The sequence below is a fragment of the Oryzias latipes genome, chromosome 18 (assembly GCF_053564925.1).
Source record: "Oryzias latipes strain Hd-rR chromosome 18, Olatipes_Hd-rR_3.1".
Taxonomy (NCBI): domain Eukaryota; kingdom Metazoa; phylum Chordata; class Actinopteri; order Beloniformes; family Adrianichthyidae; genus Oryzias; species Oryzias latipes.
Window position 1 is genome coordinate 16,394,009 of NC_136254.1, and position 24,547 is coordinate 16,418,555.

The following is a 24,547-nucleotide window of genomic DNA, read 5'->3' on the forward strand; positions in this document are numbered from 1 at the left end:
GAACAAATCAAAGGATAAAACAGTTTAACTTCTTTTAACAGAATAATCAGCCTGACATGCTACAATGACATAAAATTTAAAGAAAGAAAGGCATTTCTAATTTTAAAAAGTTTCTGCTAATTAGAAATGATCATTTCAAAAGCTTTGGGTAGTCTAACTGTTTTATTTATTTATTTTTTCATTTTCAGCTAAAATGTTCAACTTTTTCCTGTAGAGACCAAATGTATATCACTTCGCTGCATAACAATTTGACCCTATGTGATTGTTGCCACAGTGTGATAGCAAACAGCTTCTGGTATAATATTAACCAACCTTTTCTGTATGTATTTTTAAAAAAAGTCTTTCATTTAAAAATAAAATGAAATACCAAAAACTTTTTTTAAATATCTCTATATATTGTTGTATTTCAAACACTTGTGATTTTTCTCTTTACTTCTTACAATACTTCATATCGTAAATAGATTATTTTTTAATGAATCGTGTCATTTATTTATTCTAAATCGATTCTTCCTTCGTGTAAGGAAGCAGTGCACAGATATGTCCAGTAGGTGGAAGCAGTGTGCCAAACACTTGTTTCTAGCTACACGTTAACTGCAGAGAAGAAGAGTGTTTTGTCAACCTTCTGCCGCTGAGAATGAGAGCAAATGTTAATGTTACACTAACACGAGCTAAACATAGATAACCAATAACTAAAATGGGTTAAACAGGGAAGTTGACGGTTCCCGGGATCAATGTTCAGTTGGGTTTTGGGATCGTGTGCCAAGCATTTGGCGTCTTTAGCAAGACTGAGACACAAAACCACGCAGCTAAAGTAGGTATGCTTGTTACTGGGACAATGAAACGTGTTATGCTATATCTGTGTTTGCTTTGTTTCACAGTTTATAAATACATATAATAAAAGTAGAAATGACTTCTTTTTTTATAAATATTATTCTGTGTTTATGTTGACATGACCTATTCACAGCAACTGTTGTTTGCAAATACAAACAAACAAAAGTGTAGACGAACATAGTAAGGAAAGGCCTAAGGATGTTTTTTTTATTTTTTCTAATTTGTGCTCCTGTTCTCCACAATATAATCAATGACGTGCAACAATCTGTGCAGGATGTCCACATCACCTCCTCCTCTGGCTGCGATATGTCAGTTGACAGCTACCCCCAACAAAGAGGCCAACTTCTCCATCTGTAAAAAGCTGGTGGAGGAAGCTAAGGAGAAAGGAGCCTCCATGGCCTTCCTGCCTGAGGGATTTGACTACATTGGTTCAAGTCGAGAAGAAACTTTATCGCTCTCAGAAAGTTTGGCAGGAGACACAATAGCTGGATACATCAAAGTGGCAAGGTCAATTTAAACCTTCTATAATCAAATGTAAACATTGTAAAAATGAGGACAAATTGTGTAGTGCAAGCAAGTAAAATTTTGAGTAAGGTTACATTTAGAGTAGTTTTAACTGAAGGTTGTAACTGTTTAAGTTTTCAGCAATACTCATTTATCTTTCAGACTAGTACAACCAAGTAATACATCTCAAGCAGTGCAAAATATTAAAAATGTTGATTTAAGGAGCATTTATTGTACAAGATACCTCCGGGCTAAATACAACAGAAAAGCCTTGCTCCCACAAAAGAAAGTGACTATTCACAAGAATTTTTTTTTAAATATGTACGGCCAGTATTAAACGTTTTTCTTGGTTGCACGGACCCGGAGGAGGGTTAGGGTTAGCATTGATGATAGAGTTAGATTAAACCACCGAATGGTTCCTGAGCGCAGCTTGGTCTGCAGCTCACCGCTCTCCTAGCTGATGGGTCAATTGTGGAGAACAAATTTTACACATCTAGGTGAGTGACAGCTAATGGGACCCTAAATTTAACATTAACTTCAAATATGTGTGACCAACAACAACATTTAGCCTTGGGCACACTTAAAATATGTGCTGGCAATGTGCATCTTTGCCTTACATATTACGTGTGGCCAACGTGAATTTCCATCCATTTATGTGCTTGGTCGCATGTAAATAGGTGCGAATAACATCAGCCTTTTAAAAATACAAACTTAAGTTCACCCAACTACCAGGATAAAAGCACACTTAAAACCACACATGTAAGAATAATTGTAAGCTGCATAGTTACTTAAAATTTCGCATTTCAGATAAGCTTGTTATTTTATACACATTTGATATTTTCAACTGTTCGATTAGTCACAAAAAACGAATTAATGCTAAGCCAGCCTTCTCTTGTGGTAATGTTAAAACTGTATACTCTAGAAGATTGAGACAGTCAGATTATCATCTCTTATTACATAAAGCACCATTTATTATTCCATCACAGGCTCAAGCTCGAACTTTTGGGTCTACTTTAATCATTTTCTTTGTTTTTCCGTTGTCTATTTTCCTTTGCTGCACAAATATGATGTTAAATAACTGTTCCTATCTGACCAATATGTCTAAAAGTAAAAATATAGGCCATACTACCACAAACATTACTAATTTAAACAAAACCAAACCTATGCTCTCAATAGAAATGTGGAAAAAGGTATTTATTAGAAAAAAAGGCAACAAATACAAACAAATGTAAACTAGAAGTGACACACATGTAGTTCTCACATTCCAAAGACGTTTTTTTTTCTACCAGAATTCTCGATTTTAACAGACACACAAATCACAAAACACTTCAGTATTGTCTATATGGTATTTATTGTTTTACCAGAACAAATCATTAAGAAAAATCTAACATTTTGCCTTAGTGACATTTTTCTAAAGAGTAACAAAACTAAATTCAAATTCATCTTTCTTTATTATACCTTTGTAACTTTTCTTTAAACTAGGCAGTTAGATGTGTGGCTGTCTCTGGGAGGATTTCACGAACAAGGGCCCGAGTGGGAACGTGAAAAACGCATTTACAACAGTCACATCATTATCAACAACAAAGGTTATGTATTTAAAAAAAAGTTTTTTTGTCCACTAATTTGTAAGACAAACTGTTTACATTTTGTTCTGGGTACATAGTCATACCAGTGAACTGTAATTGCAGGAGACATCGTTTCAGTGTACAGGAAGTCACATTTGTTTGATGTGAAGCTGCCAGAAAAAGGAATATCCCTCATGGAAAGTGACTTCACGCTCCCTGGACCTTCACTTGTATCCCCAGTGCAGACTCCAATTGGCAAGGTGCATTCAAAGAGATGACTTTGGACAAGACTGAATTTTATTGCAGAAAAACATTACTTTTTACCTTAAACAGTCTGTTTTTGCTCAACTACTAAATGAAGTAAAAGAGAATATTTCAAATATTTTTTATCTATTTACATATGAGGTTTCTTGACCTGGAGTATTTCTTAATGTTTTGCTTTTTCCTGGTCTTGTTTGTGTTGCAAAGGTGGGCTTAGGTATTTGCTATGATCTGAGGTTTTCTGAATTATCACTCGCTCTGCAAAGAAGCGGTGCTGAGATCCTGACGTACCCATCAGCCTTCACTGTGGCAACAGGAGCTGCTCATTGGGAGGTGCGGAAATCAGTAAATGATGACAAAAAAAAAAAAAGACAGTGTTAATATTTGTACCTGTTTCAGGTGTTACTCCGCGCTCGGGCAATCGAGACCCAGTGCTTTGTCTTGGCAGCAGCCCAGGTCGGCCAACACCACGAGAAGCGCGCGTCCTATGGTCACAGCCTGGCAGTGGACCCTTGGGGCGAGGTGCTAGCTGACTGTGGAGGGGAGAGCCCTGCAGTGGTGCTAGTAGAAGTCGACTTGGATAAAGTGAGGAGAACCAGAAAAAATATGCCTGTCCAACAGCACCGCAGAGAGACAGCGTTCTACCACAGTCTGGAATAAATTTCAACATGATAAAATCATTAAATCTCAAAAAAGCAATTTTGCAAATTGAAGCTGTAGAGGTTTTCCCTTTTTCTCCATTATTATGGTCCACAGCAGTCCTGGATTCTAAGGACTGTATTGTTTTTGCAATTCTTCCTTTTTTACTGCCCCTTTGAGTGAAAATTCTACCTCCGCGGCAAACTCACCAAAATTTGCACACACCTGATACTCGGTGAAAAGGAATTTTGGGAGTAGTAAATAATCCCCCACCCCCACCCCACTCCCATGACATCACAGCAGGAGAAACCGTCCAAGAAATGAATGAGGCAAAAAAAAAAATGAAACGAAAAAACACACAACGGGGGTATCCGAAGGTAGTTTTGAAAATATTATGGGGAAATTCATGGAATTTCATACACATGCCACCAGATAAAGCCTACAGCTACCACCAACGTTTCGTATACCTTTGTTCCGGGAAGAGGCCGCCATTTTGAATAAATAAACACCTACAAATTTAAAATCTTCCTAGAGATTTCGATCTGTTGCCTCCTCTTTCCTCAAGATCATTGTTAAGAAACTACTTGGTAAAAAATGTTGAGCTTGTAAATTTGTAAAATTTGACCGGCGTTCGTGTGATGAACTTGCAAAAGTGGCGTTCCCCTGTCGCTCGCAAATTTTTTTACTGAAATACTGTGAAAATTTAATAAATGAATCCTTAGCTTAAAGTGAATGAAACTATATAACATACGATATGAACATAATAGGAATGAAGGCGTGGTTACCAAAAACCTCAGTTGCTAAGGAACTACAAATACTTTTGCAGATTCTTTAAAAAATTACATCTCGTTTGTCACCCCCAGGTGACAAAACAAAAGGTTGCTATAGAGATAAACAGAAAAGCTGCTATTTTGAAAAAAGTTGTTTTTTCATGAATTTGTGACGCGCAGCTCTGACAAAGGTGGAAGAGGCAGAGGGAAAGAGAGTGAAGGGCCAAAGCAGCTGCTCAGCCAGTGAGGGTAGATGAAAAGGGGCAATGGGGGTTGGCGAGGGTGGGTAGTGCCTGCAGGCCTACAAAGCCGTTCGCAGCTTTAAATTTGAATTGATTTTTTGCTGAAATACAAGTTGCATAGATGTACTTTGTTGGCAACATGCAGAAGAATGAAGCACTATGAGACCTAGGATGGTACTTGGTATGGAGTTTTGTTTGGTTTAATATTTGATTTGCATAATAACAAAATAATGCAATAACAAAAAACTGAAAAATTCAGAACCATTTTTTTTTTCATTGGCTATGAAGCAAGTAACAATGAAAAAAGCCTTTGTTGTCTTACACTGTTATGTAATGAAACAAACAAAAAAAAAATCCTATTTAAATTTAGCCCAATACATGTTTGACACTCTTAGTGTAAACATACTGGTATGTTGTAGGTATGCAAAGTTTTACTTTTCCAACTATTTCGTTCAATTGGATAACACGGTTCAGTTTTAAAATAATAACAATGGCATCCCTAATGGTTGCACTCTTGAAACTGGCTCAAGACTCCAGCATGAATAATGTGAATTTTATGTTATTACACTGTAGGGATGGTGCTCACAACCTTGATTATTCTACTTTTTTTAATCATTGCCAATTGAGTTGTTATTTATTTATTTTTAATCAAAAGCCAATAATGTGGAAAAAAGGATGCTACAAACTGTTTTCTAAAAATACCCAATAGCAGAAATTTGGATTTTCAGTACACTCTGCCAATCAATTTCGTTTAACTTCATTGTTGTTAACTGGAGGGAGGGGCATGGTTTGCTCAAAAAAATATCAAGGGAGTAAATTCCAACAACGCGGGTTATCTATAGAGTGGTGAAGCAGGAGCACTTACAAAAAAGTAGAATATGGACATATAAATAAGGACTGATCAATCTTCAGGGAATAATTATTATGCAAAATGTGCTAAATGGGTACAAGTAAGCACAGAATTGAAAAAAAAAATTATATATATATATATATATATATATATATATATATATATATATATATATATATACACAGTGAGGTCAATAAGTATTTGATCACCCTGTGATTTAGCAAGGTTTCCCACTTAGAAAACATGGAGGGGTCTAAAATTTTCATCATAGGTGCATTTCCACAGTGAGAGACAGAATCTGAATCACGTTGTATGATTTTTTAAACAACATATTAGTATATTACTGTGACAAATAAGTATTTGATCACTTGATTATCAGATAGATTTCCGACCAGCAAAGATCTGCTGTTCTGCTTTTAAATAGTCCAACTCCACTCTGCTCGTGATTCTAAATTAGTGGCACCTGTTTGAGGTCGTTAGCTTGCATAAAGGCACCTGTGCATCCCACAATCAGTCAGAAGTCTAACTACCAACATGTGCAAAACCAAAGAGCTGTCAAAAGACACAAGAGACAAAATTGTAGACCTTCACAAAGCTGGAAGTGGCTACTGGGCAATTGCCAAGCAGCTTGGTGAGAAAAGAACAACTGTTGGAGCAATTTTCAGTAAATGGAAGAGGCTAATGACTGTCAATGTCCCTCGGACTGGGGCCCCTCGCAAGATCTCACCTCGTGGGGTATCTGTGATGCTAAGGAAGCTGAAGAATCAGCCCAGGACTACACGGGAGGAGCTGTTCAATGAGCTGAAGAGAGCTGGGACCACTGTTTCCAAGGCTACTATAAGTAAGACATTAAAACGTCATGCTTTAAAATCATGTATTGCACGGAAGGTTCTCCTGCTGAAGTCAGCCCATGTCAAGGCCCGTCTGAAGTTTGCCAATGACCATCTTGATGATCCAGAGGAGTCATGGGAGAAAGTCTTGTGGTCAGATGAGACCAAAATAGAACTTTTTGGTCTCAACTTCGGCGTGTTGGAGGAAGAAGGAGGAGCATCATCCCAGGAACACCATACCTACAGTGAAGCACAGGGGTGGAAGCATCATGCTCTGGGGGTGTTTTTCTGCACAGGGGTCAGGACAACTGCACTGTATTAAGGAGAGGATGAACGGGGCTCTGTATTGTGAGATATTGGTCAAAAACCTCCTTACCCCTTCTGTTGAAGATGGGTCGTGGCTGGGTCTTTCAGCATGACAATGACCTGAAGCCCACAGCCAAGAAAACCAAGGAGTAAGAAGCAAATCAAGGTTCTGGAGTGGCCTTGCCAGTCTTCAGACATAAATCCAATAGAGAATCTTTGGAGGGAGCTGAAACTCCGTGTTGCTCAGAAACAGCCCCGAACCCTGACAGATCTAGAGAAGATCTGTATGGAGGAGTGGGCCAAAATCCCTGCTGCAGTGTGTAGAAACCTAGTGAAGAACTACAGGAACCATTTACCTTTGTAATTGTTAACAAAGGCTTTTGTACCAAATGTTAAAGTTGTTTAACTCAAGCGATCAAATACTTATTTGTCACAGTAATATACAAATAAATCATTTAAAAAAATACAACTTGATTTCTGAATGTTTCTTTAGATTCTGTCTCTCACTGTGGAAATGAACTTATGATGAAAATTTTAGACCCCTCCATGTTTTCTAAGTGGGAGAACTTGCTAAATCACAGGGTGATCAAATACTTATTGACCTCACTATATATACATATATACATCAATATTTACACACACCACCCCATGCTCCACACCGTGCAGGTATAATGTGTATCATGTGGTTTGATTCTAAAATTAAAGAGATTAAAGTCTCATATATAGAGATCAAAGTCAGAATTCTGAGAATAAAGTCGGAATTAAGGCAATAAAGTCAAAATTCTTTGAAGAAAAAACATCCCTGAATTTCTCTTTTTGTTTTAAGTGATAATGTGTTACTTGGACTCTGGAAATGAGTTCCCGCTGGTGGGAAATGTCAGTCTCCTCCTAATTGATTTGATTTGCCCTCTTCCGTTCTTGCCCCCGCCCCTTGATTGCAGCGATCAAATGAATAATTGATCAGCTCATGTCCTCGCAGCCTCTGATGCTCTCTGAGCCTGTGGGTGGGAACTGTGCCGCTGCAGCCCCTGCTGGGACGATGGGACGGCAACAGGAAGTCAACGTCACTGACACGGGGATGGGACTGGAGCAAGAAAACAGCATCATGAGGAGAAAAATGTCAAATCCTGTCTTATAAGCAGGGGAAGGCGGAGAAAAATTCCACATTTTCACCTGTGGAAAAAGGATGTGTTGTGTACGAACTGGGATTGAGGCACCGGGAAGGTACGTCCAGGCAGCTCCGTTATTCTGCGGCAGTTGAGTGTAATGGATCACCGGCTGTTTTAGATCAGGCTTGACATCACCAGAGGCCATCAACCTGTCATCTTCCCTCCAAATGTTGGGACTTCGGCTCGAATTCGCGTTCGTGTCACTGCTGAACAGGTGTTATTCGCTGAGTTTGCTAGCTAGCTGTGAGCTAGCTCGCCGTTAACTAAAAGCAGGTGCTGAAAAGTGAGTGGAAATTCACCAGCCTGCTGTGTGCATGCCTGGTTATAATTAGATAAATGGTCGGGTCTACCGTTTGTTTTCCTTTTTTCTGCGCTATTTTTTCCTCGTTTTCCCCCAAACACTCCGGGCAAACCCCGTTAACCACGGTCTGCGCACGCGGCTAACCGCCGAGCTTGTTGTGGGGCTGTCTTTGGTACCAGGCGGGGTTGACAGAGTTCCCTTGCTTCAATTACACAACAACACTTTAGTGTTATTCTTCCTGTCACCTTTTAGAAACCACTTTAAATAAATACTTTGTTCCTCCTAATATGACAGCTCAGATAGTGGGACTCAGAAGTTTTAAACTTTGGCGTCACGATGTAATCGAATGTTGTCATTTAGTTAAATCAACTAACGTTACTCATATTTTACTTTTCAGAAATGTCTGGAATTATTTCCTTAACCCACTTTGGAACATAGTAGTTTAGACTTTACTGTGTTTGACGATGTTGCTCCAGAACACAGAGATAATTTATCTGATCACATTCTGCTGTAACCGCATAACTGCAGTTTATATTTGAGATTAAGAACAAAATCGTCCACTTTGACCTTTAGCAATGAAAGGGTTTGATAAACATGACGGAATCTAGTTTTACAAAAGCAGCTTATTGCACTGTATTTATTTTTAAGTGAACATGTTATGACTTTTTAAAAAATGTTTTTTAAAATTTTATTTTTGGGTTTCTTTTATGTTTAATGTTATGTTTAATGTTTTCTTTATATAGAATGACTTGGCAAGTACAACATTAACAATAATAATATACTGCTGGTGCTGCGGTAGGGCGGTTGACCCATGATTGTAAGACTGCAGGTTCGATTCCCGCCTTGCATGCCCATGAGTCGAAGTGTCCTTGGGCAAGACACTGAACCCCACCTTGCCTCTGGTGGGAGGTTGGCGCCAGTGTTCGGCAGCGGAGCGGAGTGTGTGAATGTGTGTGTTCATGGGTGAATGGGACTGTGACTGTAAAGCGCTTTGGGCCTTCGAAAGAGGGTAGAAAGCGCTATATAAGTATACGCCATTTACCATTTAATACTAGAATATCAGCCTGTGAAATAGACGTATAGCAAAAGACGGCATAAACCACAACAAAGGGTTACCTTAAATGTTTACTCGCATGCATAGACAAAGAAACCATTGTTTTCAAATAAGCCCAAATGCACCCTACCTAAATAGTTATTAAGGACCAACTCCGATAGAAATTGTGTTTTTAACATGTTCTTAGGGCATTTTTCTGATGATGGAGGAGATATGTCAAGGAAATTCAGTTGCATTTCTGAGTATTTTTTTTTATTTAAATCCTTGTGAATGAGGGGGAGACAGAAAAGTGCTGTTAGAAAAAACTTGTCTGTGTGATGTAAGACCTACAAGCCCCCTGCTCTGCTCCATTCTGAAGCATCCACCTACAGACGACTAGATCTATGTAATTCTGTTTTCCTCGTCCAAGCTGGCATCTGGTTCAAAACTGTACGGCTGGATAGCTCCAATATTGCTTGCCGTTTTTGTTTAATCGGTAATGTTAGCTTGGGGTTGTGAGGAGCTGTAAGGTAGCGTGTAAACAAAGGGATGATGGGAAATGGAGGAAGGTTTACTCCGCGCCAGCAGTTTCACCAAAAATTCTGAGGTGAATTTTCAATGAACCACAACTCGTCTGCAGAAATATATCCTAGAAAATGACACAGGTTTTTTTTTTTTTTTTCGTCTGAAAATGCATAATCATAATTAAAAGACCACCGGGAACGCTTTGAAAATAGATCATACAATGATTGGAGTTGGACTACAATTACTGTTCATATAGGTCTGGCCAGTACTACCAGAAAGATAAATTATAGTTTTTTGGTGTGTTTCCAAACACACAATATACAACCAACATTACAAGATTTGGTGAGCTGACTGTACCGTCACAGCAGACTAGCCTTGTGTAGCCGTTTGACTTTTTTCATTCAGTGGTCACAGCCGGGTCAGGCCAAAGGCACAGCAGAGCTCCCTATTTGATTTGCCATCTATAATGTGTTAATCTGCAACATGTGGTGTATTGTGTTTGCCTTTGCTTTCTACCCTTCAAGCTTGTTTTATGATAAAAATTCTGGAACAAACTCATGACCTCACACATTTTTTTTTAAAGATTAGATGGATTTATATATTTTAAAATGACATTTTTTTTAATTAAATTTTTTTGAATTGTGAAGAAAAATAAAACCTTAATTCAATTGGACAATCATGGAGAAAAATTGTAGCTTATATTTTGCAGCCTTAGTTTATCTTCGTGGAACAGTATAGCTGCATTTACGTCATATGGTTTTGCTTAATTACTCAACATACCGTAGTTTGAGTTCAGTTTCTATCACCTTGGAAGGTGGTGCAAAACTCCTTATCCTTTTTGCAGCTATAACTCCATGTCATATTTAGTTGTCTCATTAAAAGAACGGACAGGTAGAGCTCCTGGGTCTGGTTTTTACAGTTTTCATTGAAATAGTGAAGCAATGGTTACAATGAACACAGATCATGCTGCTCAATCTCTTTCAAGTTGTTAAAGAGCCACCCCCATGAAAATGGTGTTTTTGATGTTTTGAACATGTTCTTGTGGCATTTTTCTGATGATGGAGGACATAGATAAATAAAATTAAGCTCAAAATTACATTTCTAGGTATTTCTTTATTCAAATTGTTGTGATGAAAATGAAAAAAAGGCAGTTTGAAAAAAAAAACGTATTTGTGATGTATAAAAAATATCAGGCAGACCGCAAGCCGACCCCATAAGCCAACAGTTTGGGCTTATGTGAATGTGATATGTATTCATGTGAAGTTCCAATTAGACATGTCTGGAAGGTTTATCTTGGAATTAACCATTTGTTCTACAAGGGTTCTACAAATCCTTCCTACCCGTGGAATTTTCCTACCACACACTAACTGTCTGCAATTATGTCAATTATGTCAAAATTATGTCATTGTTTTCCGTTGTGGTGGACCGCCTATAAATCTGTGCTACCTTCTCAATCTTGTGGTTACTGTACTGTTTTTTTGCCATTTTTTTCTTTTTTTTTTTTTTTACTTTAGGTTACATTTAATTATATGCTTTATATAACTAATGCAATGCTACACTGGTCAACTTGGCTCTAAACTTTTTGGCAAATTCCCAGTCTAACTTGTGGGACTTGTAAACTGTTTTCATAACCCAGCAAATCCGTGTCTACAGTGCCTCTTTGTGTGGTGAACGTTTCAAAATCCACAACATCTTTTGAACCAAACGCTGTGAACACGGCTCAGAATTTAGATTAAATATTGGCTGAGGTGTTCAGTTCCAGCATAAATTCATATTCTGTCTGAAACTGATAATTTGTAAAAAAAATAATCATAAACAGCGGTGTAACAATTAATTTTTACAACGATTTGATATTTATGGTTGCCGATTTGATTCACTTTCCATTTTTATTTTATTTTAAATGATCTAATTCAACCCAATTCACTGACATAAGATTGATCCAGAACATCTTTAGCCTAAAAAACAACCAGTGTGACCTAAAGATAAATACCAGGATGCTGAACAGTGGAAGTGAAGTTTTTTAGATTCTTTGGATTTCTTCAAGATAATCAAGTGTAAATTAAACATGTGTACAAACTAGACAAGGGTCATTTGGAGACTAATTTAAGGAATTTTGACTCTTACTTAAATTAAACTTTTGAAGTGAAATGGAAATGTTTGTTGTTTTTGCTATTTGTTCATTTATCGCAAGTTATATTGTCATCGCAATATTGATCACTAATACCGCATATCGCGTGTTTTCCTCATATCGTGCATCCCTAGTGAAAACAAACAAGTAAACAAGATTTAACGGCCAATCCATTAACATTTTAGTTTCCTAAAGTTCCGCCTACTCTTGTTTTTCCACATCAAAATAATACAAACGGAACATTATAGAATATTCTACTACAGTGTAGTAACTACACTGCATGGTTACATGTCTTTGCAAAATTCAAGTGTTTCCAACCATTGGACTATAATGATTGAGGATTTTTTTTTGTGGCGGTCATCACATGTGTTGTCTGCTGTGATGCACTTGGTGGATTTTAGGTTATAGTAAAATAAAACTACCATGTCTCATATGGTATTTTCTAATTTCGATTTCATTATCAATTTTTTTTAATGATATAGTTCGGTTTGATTCTGCCTCAGACAGATCAATCTGGTTCCATCCTAGGAATAAAAATTCATTTATCGATTAATCGATCAATTGTTACACCCCTAATAATAATTGATGATACTTCAACAACAGTGCAAAAAAATGGGAGATGTACTTTTTTCATGCTTCATTTACTAAGGTTCACCTGACTTTTTACTGAATCTTTTCTAATAGTCTAATCTTATTTACGAAAAGCTAAGACTTACCTGTGCATAGTCTCCTTGTGTTTGGTGTTTTGCAAATAAAAAATAAATGCCTATAAAAGATCTATCTAACTGTTTGCTTCTGATGAATAAGCGAGTAGCAATGGACACCCATGTGGAAGAGATGTGTCCTCCACAGACGAGTAAAATGCTGAGTCACATCACAGCAACTGTTGTCTGGGCAACCCTTTCATGGTGACCAGCTGGAAAAAAAAATGTTCTCCATAGCAAGTTGTGTAACATCAGCAGTTGTTTGTTCTTTCACTGCAGATTGTGTTTCTGTTATTGATTGTAGCACAATCACAACCCTCCAGAAAATTGCATCCTGAAAATGTTGAAATCTGAGTCACTTGGTATTCACTCCTCTATCAAAACACTCTCACTGGCATAGTTATAGTGTGGTGCCATTTAACAATTTTTTTTGATGTATATAGAAGATTGTTTTACAATGTTGTGCAATAGATTTTTTTTCAAATAAATCTGTAATACTTTTTAGATGTTTGTATTAAAGATTTGCTACTTCTTCCTTTACTATTTTAAGATTTCTAAAAAAAAGTTAAGTATATTTAGGCAGAACTATTGTTACTAAAAATGTGTCTGTTGGGTGTCACTGCATCTGATTACAATGATCACATTTAGTCAAGATAAAGTGTAGCTAATAACATTAGTCTGTAACCAGATTTGACTATTTTTTTGTTTTTGCTATATAACATATCACCACATTTTAGTGAGAAAGAAACTTTTATACTACTGGTTAAATAAAAAAAATTCAGAGTGACAGAATACAGAAAATAATTTTTTTAATTGGAATCATCAAATGGTTTTAATCTCTGTGTAAACTTGATTATAACTATGCTAACCATCTTTTGCAATTTAATAAACTAAGGAATGACCAACAATTGGGTCCTTTAACATCTTCGGATGTAGTAAAATTGACTGTGCAAGATTGCTTAAAGACCCACTCCAATGAAAATGTTGTTTTTATCTGGTTTTTGGAGCATTTTTCTCTTAATAGAGGAATTGTTTAAAATAATTTAAGCTTAAATCTGCATTTCTGAGTATTTTCTTATTCAAATTGCCTTAGATCAGGAGAAGATGAAAACTGGATGTTTCAAAAAGATTGGACTTGTAAATGTGATGCAGCTACTGCAATGGGTGGTCTCACTTTTCCTCCACTACAATTCTAAATCTACCACTTGCAGACATATATATCAGTTTTTATTTTTTTATCTGGCTCCTAACTGTGCGGTTGGATAGCTCCGATTGTTCGCGATTTGCTATGCTAATGTTAGCTTGTGAGAAGCGTGTCGCTAGCGGGAGAGAGTGTAAATAAACAATAGGATGCTGAAAAGTTAGCTTGGCTAACTTTAGCGCCAACAGTCCCCCCACAACCCAAAAGCAAATTCCAAATAAGCTCCTGCTGAAATAAGTCTTAAAGACGACACAGACTTCATGTTTTTAGCTAAAAAATGCACAACCATAATAAAAAGACTACTGGGAACAATTTGACAATAGAAAAAACTTTACAGACCAAATGCCAAGACCAAAATATCATGCGTGACAATTGTAGATGGATGTAAGACATAAGACAGAGCTTTGATATTACAAAAATTATTTTAAGCCATAGAAAACAAGTTATAACATTGGAGATTGTCATGAATATTTTAAAACTAATTCTGTTTTCTGGGCAAATATTCTTTTAATCTTTTTTCATTTTTTGCTTTCATTTTAACACACAATGTCACATTAACATAAAAACAAGAATAAGCTTTTGTATTAAAGGTTGCTTAAAATAAAAAAATAAATATTAAAACATATATAAGACTAATCTGATTTTATCGAACCTTTTGCACTTTTGGCCTTAACATGGTTAGTTAATGATTGCATCTTCTCAGGAAACACTTTCATGTAACTGCATATGAAAACTGAGCTTTAATGCTGTGTGTCACAGGTGCTGCATGAACTCTGTATACGTTTTTTTTCCATTTGAGTTGGTTATTTTAAAGTTGTCCTTTAAAACCAAAAGTACACTAGCTCTGTTCTCTAAACCAGTGTTTTTCAACCTTTTCTGAGCCACGGCACACTTTAACCTTAAAAAAAACACACACCACAGCACACCAGCATCCAAAAAAAAAAAAAAGAGAAACTCAGTCTGTATTGATCTACAGTCCCTCCACAATCTCTCATGCATTTTTGAGATAATTGTGTCAGAAAAAGCTGGAAACTGCAGCTGTTTTTTTTCTAAAAAAATGCAATAAAAGTTAAGTTAGAAGATTTAAAAACAGATTGATGTGTGTTCGTTGTTTCAAGACGTTTAACAACAGATCTCCTTGTGCGCTGTCAATCTCATGACCCAATGCATCATGGGACATGTAGTGCATAAAACGGCTGGAGATCGGTTTTCGGAGCTTCATTGTTTTGTTCACTTGTTCCACGGTCTGATACCGGATTCTGTGCAAAGCTACACCGCTAAAGACGAGCTTTAGCTGGTATTTTTGTTAGAACTGAGCGACTTTACGAGCTAAATCGGGACAAGGAAGTGAAGACTTTAACCACTTCTGATTGGTCAGACTGATGACATGTGATTAAGCTCCCCAAGAATGATTGGTGGAGACAGTTAAAGGGACGGGACTTTTCCAAACTACAGCCGAAGGTGCAGCTGAATCGCGGTACTGTACCGTCATTCTTATCAAAATGTCTTTAATAAAATAAAATAAACGCAAAGAAAATGTATTTTACATCTTTTATATTCCTAACTACTCAGTGTTTTATCAGGGCCTGTTTGGATGAACACTGGATGACTGTTTGGATGAACACTCCTGGAGATGGGAAATGTTTTTAGATCAGTTAATGAGGACAATTTCCCACGGCACACTTGACCATCTCCCACGGCACACTAGTGTGCCGCGGCACACTGGTTGAAAAACACTGCTCTAAACTACTGCAGTGTTTTTCTGCTGACAGTTCTCTCAGTTTTAGAGAAGTTTCCTTCTATATGGAGGAAACACCCACTTCTCTTTTTTTAAAGGTTTTTAGCATGTTTCTAAAGTAAAGGTACAGTAAGACAAAGCCGTCCCACTTAAAAAGATGAGTTTGGTCTGTAATGTTCGTCATAGATACACTTCAACTGTGAGAGACAGAGAAAAAAGAAATCCAGGAAATCACATTGTTGGATTTTTAAAGTATGTACTTGTAAAACGGAGTAGAAAATACATATTCAGTCAAAAGCAAAAGTTCACCTCTATACTTTGTAATGTAATATTGATTGCCATTGACAGATGTCAAATGTTTGTTGTGCAATTAACAACTTAATTGGCAATTCAGGCTTGGAATTTGAAAAAACATTTTGCAATTTACAATTCAATATTAAAAAGTCTCAACAAAGGGGATGAAAGAACACATTTTTAAGCAGTCTGTTGAAGGATATTTATACAGTATGCTTAAAATGAATCCAGCTAGATCTAAACAAAGTAATTCACATGTGCTTACATATTTACACAACATCACAAAAGATGCATACAGGAAGCCATATAAGCAGCCTACCATATCTAATCTTAGACTTGGATGCTAAAAAACATTAACTTTAGGTGCATCCGATTTTTAAGGTGTGACCGATTTAAAGCAAAACAAAATGAAAACCATTGTGAAACTGGTATTTTCTAAATATAAAAAATAAATGTGAATCCACTGTTTGCATCTGTATTATCTGCATGCGTGAAACATTCAAGAGTCTGTCACCGCATATTATGCAGAGCGGCTTCTGGTACGTGGGATCAACTGTCTCAATAAATACGTAGGTAAAAGAAGACTCCTAGTTTAGTCTGTAAATAGCAGCTTTATATTTCTTTGAAGTTGAAGGCTCTTCTTGGATTTCCTCACTGACTCTTTTCTCCCAGAAGAAACTTTCCAACTATGTTTCATTGTTTGATTTTAATTAGCTTTTTAGCTTTGGGGTACTAGCTTAGAATAGCCGTTTTGAGTAACGGGACCAAGGCGAATGACTTGACATCGTCAAGAGTGAGTTATAGACTGATGTGGTGAATAGAATCCATTAATTTTCCAAAGTAAAATTTTCTTCACTATCAGAAAATAAACAAAATAGAAATGATCTAAGTTGGCGTATTTCTTTTTTCTGTCGGTGGCTGGGGGTTGGGGACCACTGTCTTAAAAGACACTGCAGCCCTAAAGATGTGCTCCAAAAATAAATAACTGTTTAAGAGCTGCAACAAGTTCAGTCGTAGTCATAAACATAGAAGCTAATTCATTAGCAGATAGCACATTTTCTTCTCTAACCTCAGACACCAAATTAGTTATTGGTTAGTAGAGTCTTTCATATTTTTAACTGGTCGATCAAAGGAAGTTAAGGCTGGATTTAGCTAATTTAGGAAGGTGGTGGGCCCTGCCATGATGAGTCTTGACAGTTTTGCATTTCAATTTGAACTTTGACACACACAGCGCGATGCTATTCAAATACAAATACATTACACCAGGGGGGTGCTGTTTTGCAATTTCATTTGATTTTTGGCACAAAAATAAATAAAATGCAATAGATTTGAAGTTACTTTATGAGTTTAAAGAAAACAATGTTATGAAATGTAATTTTTTAATATTTTATAGTAAACTGCTAAATACATTTTCAAAATTAGAGGTCAAGTTGGATATTTAATTTAAAATTTTGAAATTGTCATATTTTATTGTTAAATTCTTAATTGCGAAATATATTTTCATATCCCAGGCATGATTTGCATATTGAATTGTCAGTTGAGAATTGCATATTATTTTGAATTTTGACTCAAAAAAAGATTCCATACTTTTTTTTTCTATTCCTCAATGCAGTTCTTCTCAAATGCTGTGTGGTTTTGTGGCTGTTCCTGGGAAACACAGACTTTAAACTCCCTTAATTCCTATTGGACTAAGGTCCAGAGACTGGCTTGACTACGCCAGAACCTTGGACCTTATGCAGCCACTCCTTTGTTGCCAGGGTGATGTGTTTGTGGTCATTAGCTGTGTCTACATGAACGAAAGTAATAGAATAAATGCCTGATCCAAATAAAAATGCATCGTGTAAACACGCCGTTCGGAATAGTCTGCCCCGATAAGACCTGTACGGATCAAAATTTCTTTCTGATCGAGATAGGTGGGTTATGGCGATTGTTGATCCGATCGTGATGCATATACCGTATTTTCCGGACTATAAGTCGCTGCGGAGTATAAGTCGCACCAGCCCAAAAATGCATTATAAAGTAGAAAGAAAAAACACAGATAAGTCGCACTGGACTATAAGTTGCATTTTGACGGGAAATTTATTTGACAAAATCTGAGACCAAGATATAATAACTTGCACAAACTCATCTGTTACAATCATAGCAGACTGTTTATCTCATAATTTCACAATAATTCTTTCTCATACTTATTTATCTATTCCTTTCATGAAGCATCATTGGCCAACTAATACTCTGTTTTCATCCTGTATTTGTAGAAACAGTTGTCATTTTTATTGCATTTCTGAATCTATGAAATCATTGGAAAATAGAATATTATGTTTTTAGCCTTCAAGATCCTAAAAAAAGGTTTGCTGATTCTCTGAGTCACTTAACATACTCTTAACACTTAACATACCTCATACATCAAATTGACCCAGGAACATCATCTCTGTTCCTCACAAATGAACATAACAGGAGGGTTAACAATGTATTTATTTCAATTTATTTCTAATATAAGTCGCTGCGGAGTATAAGTCACACCCCTTCCCAAACTATGAAAAAAAGGGCGACTTATAGTCCGGAAAATACGATAAACAGTTTATGCTGATTCTGGCTCAGTACTGCGCTGGTTTTACGTCATGCGTAGATGGTGTGGCGCTCCAGACAAGGCTTTGGACTACAAACAAGACGAGCGAAGCGTGTCTCTGAGCAAATCAGCCAGACTCGTAGCTTCGTGTTTCCGGGGCGGGGAGGGTGCTTTGTAACGGTGTGGGGTCCGTAGGAGGCTTGGGACCGCAGTTTGTCTGGCTGGTCTGCTAGGTAAATGTTTGTTATAATCTGATAAAGTTTTTCTACACAGTTCAATTCTAATCAGATCTTTGATCCGATCAAATATAATTTGCACATGTAAACACAGCTATTGTCATGCTGCAAAATCCAGCCTCAATGCTCTTACTGATGGAAGGAGATTTTAGGCCTAAAGGCCCGTACACACCGGGACGAATATTCGCCAGGCGTTATTCGCCAGCGTTTTTCGCCACGTTTTTTGTGTTCACACCCAGGCCATTTTCGCTGACGATGAGCCGAGCGAACATGCAATTTGATTCCCTGACATTAGATGGCGCTTAATGTAAACAGAAATACTCCTGTACACAAGGTGGCGCTGCGCAACTTTACGCTTCTTAAAGTCGCTTTTCCCTCAGAAGAAGAGAGCAAGTATTTACGCGCTTGTCAGAATCATACAAAGAAAACATGAATATTTCAAGCACCAGTTGCTCCAACTGGTGCTTGGTTCGGGGATATTTTAGAATATCCGTCATTATTTCTTCGCTGCTGTGTAGACGCTACTCGGCGTCCATCTTCTTCGCTGGTATGTGTGTTCAGCAAGGCAGTTTTGTGTTTGAGCGCCCCCAAGTTGTGTTTTACTGTAACTTCAGAAGCTCCAGACACGTGTGCAAAAGCGCCATTCTCATTGGTCGAATAGATTTCGACGCGATGCGTCGAAAAAAAAAACGAACCCAAGGCGTTTTTTTTTTTTTGACGCTTCGACGCGTGGCGTTTTTTCGCGTCGGTGTGCACACTCTCATTGGTGCCCTTTGTTTAGTCACGAGGCGTTAAGCGTCGGCGAAATTCGTCCCGGTGTGAACGGGCCTTTAGTCTCAGCCTTCATGGCTCCATTCATCCCTTCCTATATGTGGATCAGTCGTGCCCTGCGACAGACTGGCGACCTGTCCAGGGTGGATCCTGCCTTCGCCCAACAGTAGCCGGGACAGGCCCCAGCAACCCCGTGACCTCAAAAGGGATAATGCCAGTTAAGAAAATAGATGGATGGATGGATCAGTCATCCTGTCCTCTTTGCAGAAAAGCAGCCCGAAGCCATGATGTTTCTACCACCATGCTTCACAGTGGGTATGGTGTTCTTGGGGTGCAGTTCAGAATTCTTCCCCCTCTAAATGTGGTGAGTGGCGTTTCTATTAGAGTTCTATTTGGGTCTTATGACATTCTCTCTGGCAGAAATTCTCCCATTCTTCTCCCTGGTGTCCTCAGACAACGCTTTGGTTTTGGTCATGGTTGGTTTTGGTCATGGTGACGAGGTTACAGTCCGACTGTTTAAGGGTGTAGACATGTGCCTTTTTTTTTCTTTTTTTTTTTTTTTTTACAAATAACCAGTTCAAACAGGTGACATTAATATGAGTAACAAGTGGAGTATAGAAGAACTTCTTTGGAAGAAGTCGCAGGCCTGGAAGGAACAGAATTCGTGCTTTTTTTGTAGGAGCTAAATATTTATTTTCTGCACCAGCATTCTCTCCTTGATTCTTTTTTTTATATTCCGTCTATCACAATTAAATTGTATCAATGATGAACAAACTCATCTTTGTCAATGGGTTCCCTTCTCATGATCCATTGTGTAATTGACTACGAAATATTACTGTTCCCCTGTATCAATGTAAATGTGTTACCTTTTATATTTTTTCCTCTATGAAAGCTTGAATGCTTAAGGATTTTTGTGAAATGTCCCTTGTCATTGGAACAGTTGTATTGTATTGTGAGTATTGCTTTTGAAAGGGTCTTTTAATGTCAGAACTGTATAGTGATTAGATTGGGTGCAGTTTTCTGCATGTCCAATAGGGTGTGTCCTTTGAGAGGAAATGGCATTTCTTCTTGTTGAACAAGTAGTTTTTGCTTTTCTGGATGTTATTTTTGTGATTTCTATTTAAAATTATAAATTACAGCAATTTAGAAGAAAGTTGAACATTTTAGAAAGTATTCCTTTCTAATATTGTTTAAGGTGGAATGTCTGAGTGGATTAAAACAATTATAAAACAGTGCAGAAAATAATAATTACAATTATTAAATAATAAATAAATACACCAATTATAGAATATTGTAAGACTCCCTCTCCTTTTTCTCAAGACCCTGCAAAAATTTACAAAATTGCCTGTAGTTTCTCAAGTCTACTAAAAACAGATTAGATGAAGGGAAGACTAGATGACAATACAAGGAAAGATTAACATCAGATTATTGAACTGGGTAATGTGTAAAGGCCATGTCACACAGCCATTACGTACATTTTGTGCATGTTGCACAGATGAAAACTGTCATATGGCGTGAATATACATGGGAAAGTGAGAAAAGTTGTGGTCTTTATGTGAAAATTTCCCAGATGAATCATGAATAAACTATGTTAAAACCACGGAAGTACACATAAACCACGCAAAGAATACAAATCATTGTAGAACATGAGCCATTTTCGATGTTCGCTATTTACATCCAATTCATTAGTGATGTGTGCGTCAGGAACATAATTTTAACGTGATATGTGCGCCGTATATACGATATAAAAGTTATACATGCATGAAAAGTCTGTTAGACACATGTGGACATACATGGAACGGTTGTGGAAAGCCACAAATTTGCGTATGCATCTTGCAAGAATCATGCATGATGGCATAGGTTTTACGTAATAATTGCATATAAACTACATAAAATACGCGTAAACTGTGCAATTTTCAACTGACCAAAAATTTTCACCAGCTCAAACCAAATTCACGTAAAAACCTGTTAGCTAAAATCCTCTACGGACATCTGTGCACATCAATGAATGATGAACTCAAGAAACACTTTTGAATTACGTCATCTTTACTATCTGCTTAACTGTGTATTTTCCCAATTTACCAGTCTGTATACCTGTTACTTTCTTTACCTTGTCTACTCTGTGTCTGTATCTTCACCTGTATTCTTGCTCGTCTTTTAGGGGAACGGTGAGTTGCTAAATGGAGTCGGAGCAGTTGTACCAAAGAGGATACTGCAGAAACAGCTACAACAGCATTGCCAGTGCCAGCAGCGACGAAGAGTTGTTGGATGGAGCTGGTGTTATCATGGACTTCCACACCACAGAGGATGACAATCTTTTAGATGGAGACGCTACTTCCCCAGGTAAGACGCAAACATATCTTTGTATTTGAGCTTTTGTTTCATGCCTTAAGCATAAAGAACCCTTAAATCTTGCTCTACAAGAAGAACTTTCTTGAACCCCCAGTAATTTACAAAGTTTCAAATTAAGGTGGGGTATATTAATTACTATTAGCAGGGATATTATACAGATTCTTGCATTGATATTTATAAGGCTATGTGCATTTTAGCTTTCTCGAATAACTGTGAGATCTTTTTATAAATGTATCATTTTTTTTATTTTTATTTAACGTGCACACAGTTTACATGCTTGCCCAAATTAAAACACACATTCTGTAATTCATCTCTTGCATTTTTACCACTACCTCTACCCCACTGCCCATTCTACAAAATGTACCTAGAATTTGCACCAGCAGCATTAAAGGTATTGATTGGTTGTTGTAAGGCAGGGGTGCTCATTACGTCGATCGCGATCAACCGGTTGATCTTCAAGGACATCAGGGTAGATCGCGGGTCAGAGAAGATTAAAGAAAAAAAAAAAAAAAGAAAAAAAAAGCATTTCTAAAAAATCAGCCAGCCAATCAAAATCCTCACCGAGAAGTATGGGACTTGATTGACATGCAGAACGGCCAATCGGAAATCCTCTGATGCATACGTCACTGCAGACGTGTCTTTAAATTCACTGAGCGCAAACTCTTTCTGCCCCGGGGCACATCATGTCCCCGGCAGAAGACCACTACAGACAACCGGATTGTTTATTGAAGCCGCCCCGCGTGTCTCCTCCTGCTATCAGCTCTGCAGGTCTCGCCCGATAAATACGAGCTCATTAAGGAAGCTGTTTTGTCAGAGGCACGCGCTTCTGTACGGAGCCAGCAGGGCCTTGGAAAGGCCATGCTCTCCCCATTGCACAGTTTACAGCAGAGCATGACATACAATAGTTGCTGCTTTCTGTGTTTGTAATAAAACGCCTCACATCTTAATACAAAAGTATCTTTGTGTAATCTCACTGTGCAGTTTTTAATCATCAGTACACAAACAATAATGTTCAAATAAACAATGTAACTACTAAACATAAATAACAAACAGTTACTAATATTATTTAATTTATTTATATATATATATATATATATATATAAAAAAAAAAAACTTGCCCCTATCACCCTTTCGTGGGTGGTTTCTCACTCAAGCTCGGGTCCTCTACCAGAGGCCTGGGAGCTTGAGGGTTCTGCGCAGTATCTTAGCTGTTCCTAGCACTGCGCTTTTCTGGATTGAGATGTCTGAGATCTTTCCAGGTATCTGTTGCAGCCACTCCTCCAGCTTGGGGGTTACTGCCCCGAGTGCTCCAATTACCACAGGCACCACTGTCACCTTCACTTTCCAGGCTTTCTCCAGTTCTTCTCTGAGTCCCTGGTATTTCTCCAGTTTCTCATGTTCCTTCTTCCTGATGTTCCCATCGCTTGGCACTGCCACATCCACCACAACGGCTTTCCTCTGTTCTTTATCCACCACTACAATGTCTGGTTGGTTCGCCATTACCATCCTATCAGTCTGGATCTGGAAGTCCCACAGGATAGCGGCTGGGTAGCTCAGTTGGTAAGGTACAGGACTGTCACGCAGGAAACCTTGGTTCGATTCCCAGGGGCGGAATGAACAATATAATGGCAATGGTAAATGGGGGCAATTACCATAACAATGGAAATGGGGCAATTACCATAACAATGGCGAGCAATTAACATCACCCAGTGAGGGTCCTTGGGCAAGACCCTTTACGCTACAGCCTACCTCACAAACATGAGAGACAATGAACCACATGTCATGCCGGCTCAGACGTCGCCCGGCCATACAAGGTCTGCGTCAGGTGCTGGGGGACCAGAGCACTCTGATGGAAAGTGAGCTACTGGAACAAGACGGAAATGGACTAGATATATATATATATATATATATATATATATATATATATATATATATATATATATATATATATATATATATATTAGGGTTGTGCCGATGGGTGACTGAGATCCCGATGGAGAGACATCATCGTGATGCCACGCCCCCGCCACGTTGCGAGTCGACACCATAAGCCGCGGTTACATGTGCAAAATGTCTTGATGGGATCAATGGTCGGATTAGAATCCAACCGTGTTCATGGGCCCAGAAATTTTTTTTCAGAATATAAAAAACGTTCACTAAGGTCACACTTTCGGTCGGAATAAATCATTCGCACATGCGCAGTAGGGTTTGAAAAGAGGAAGGGGATATAAATTCCGCCGAGCGCCTTTTGTTTTTCAAACTTTATTGAATGTAACAATTCAATACAAAACAATGTTAAACAGCGCCAAGCGGCTATATACATTGACATGTCAGCTCGGTAATATACGAGACGATCTTTTAAACGTGCTTTTAATAGTGTTACGGTTATTATGAAACACCTGTTCGCTCATCATTTGAATTTTAATCCGTGTGGTCAGTGCTTTTTCTGAACGAAACCAGGATTAGCAGTATGCTAACACGGGCTAACAACATTAGCTTTGGGAGGCGCTGCATCCTGGCTGCACGTAAACATGTGGGAATAACATCAGCCTTTATTTAGTCGGGACACGACTGGAAACACAAATCGACGTGATTGTTTGAATGTTTTCTAAGCGACATTTCTGCTTTGAAGCTCAAACCGCTGTGTGTGCTGACGATCCAAGCTCTTCTCAGACACACACTTTTAGACCCGGTTCTGAGTTCGGTAGCTCGTACCCCTAGAGCTGCGGGA

General features: G+C 37.9%; 2 protein-coding genes across 6 annotated transcripts in view; both read left to right on the forward strand.

Annotated features, from left to right (window-relative positions):
- Positions 1-578: 578 nt before the first annotated feature.
- nit1 (nitrilase 1) lies at positions 579-4,323 on the forward strand. Of its 3 annotated transcripts, none has more exons than XM_023966351.2 (6): positions 579-815; positions 1,105-1,338; positions 2,818-2,921; positions 3,024-3,160; positions 3,369-3,494; positions 3,561-4,323. In XM_023966351.2, exons 2-6 carry the CDS (start codon positions 1,106-1,108, stop codon positions 3,819-3,821), a joined length of 861 nt encoding a protein of 286 aa, XP_023822119.1. In that variant the 5' UTR covers positions 579-815; position 1,105; the 3' UTR covers positions 3,822-4,323. The 3 variants fall into 3 exon arrangements, with proteins under 3 accessions (XP_023822119.1, XP_023822117.1, XP_023822116.1); XM_023966349.2 differs by having other exon boundaries at positions 579-811; XM_023966348.2 differs by having other exon boundaries at positions 592-811; positions 1,102-1,338.
- A 3,413-nt stretch (positions 4,324-7,736) lies between these two features.
- The window catches only part of clcn3 (chloride channel 3), a 51,020-nt gene continuing 34,209 nt past the window's right edge, over positions 7,737-24,547 (forward strand). For 2 of the 3 annotated variants that reach the window (XM_023949079.2, XM_023949078.2), the window contains exons 1-2: positions 7,739-8,022; positions 21,626-21,807. In XM_023949079.2, coding sequence (XP_023804847.1) covers positions 21,645-21,807 — 163 coding nt within the window. In that variant the 5' untranslated portion in view covers positions 7,739-8,022; positions 21,626-21,644. Of the gene's footprint in view, positions 8,023-21,625; positions 21,808-24,547 lie in introns of all 3 variants that reach the window. The other variant, XM_023949077.2, reaches the window with a different exon arrangement.

Coding starts and splice junctions, on each gene's coding strand:
- nit1 (XM_023966348.2), top strand. CDS start 732: ATGTTCAGTTGGGTTTTGGGATCGTGTGCCAAGCATTTGGCGTCTTTA. Junction 812..1,101: donor CACAAAACCACGCAGCTAAA/GTAGGTATGCTT, acceptor CAACAATCTGTG/CAGGATGTCCACATCACCTC. Junction 1,339..2,817: donor GGATACATCAAAGTGGCAAG/GTCAATTTAAAC, acceptor TCTTTAAACTAG/GCAGTTAGATGTGTGGCTGT.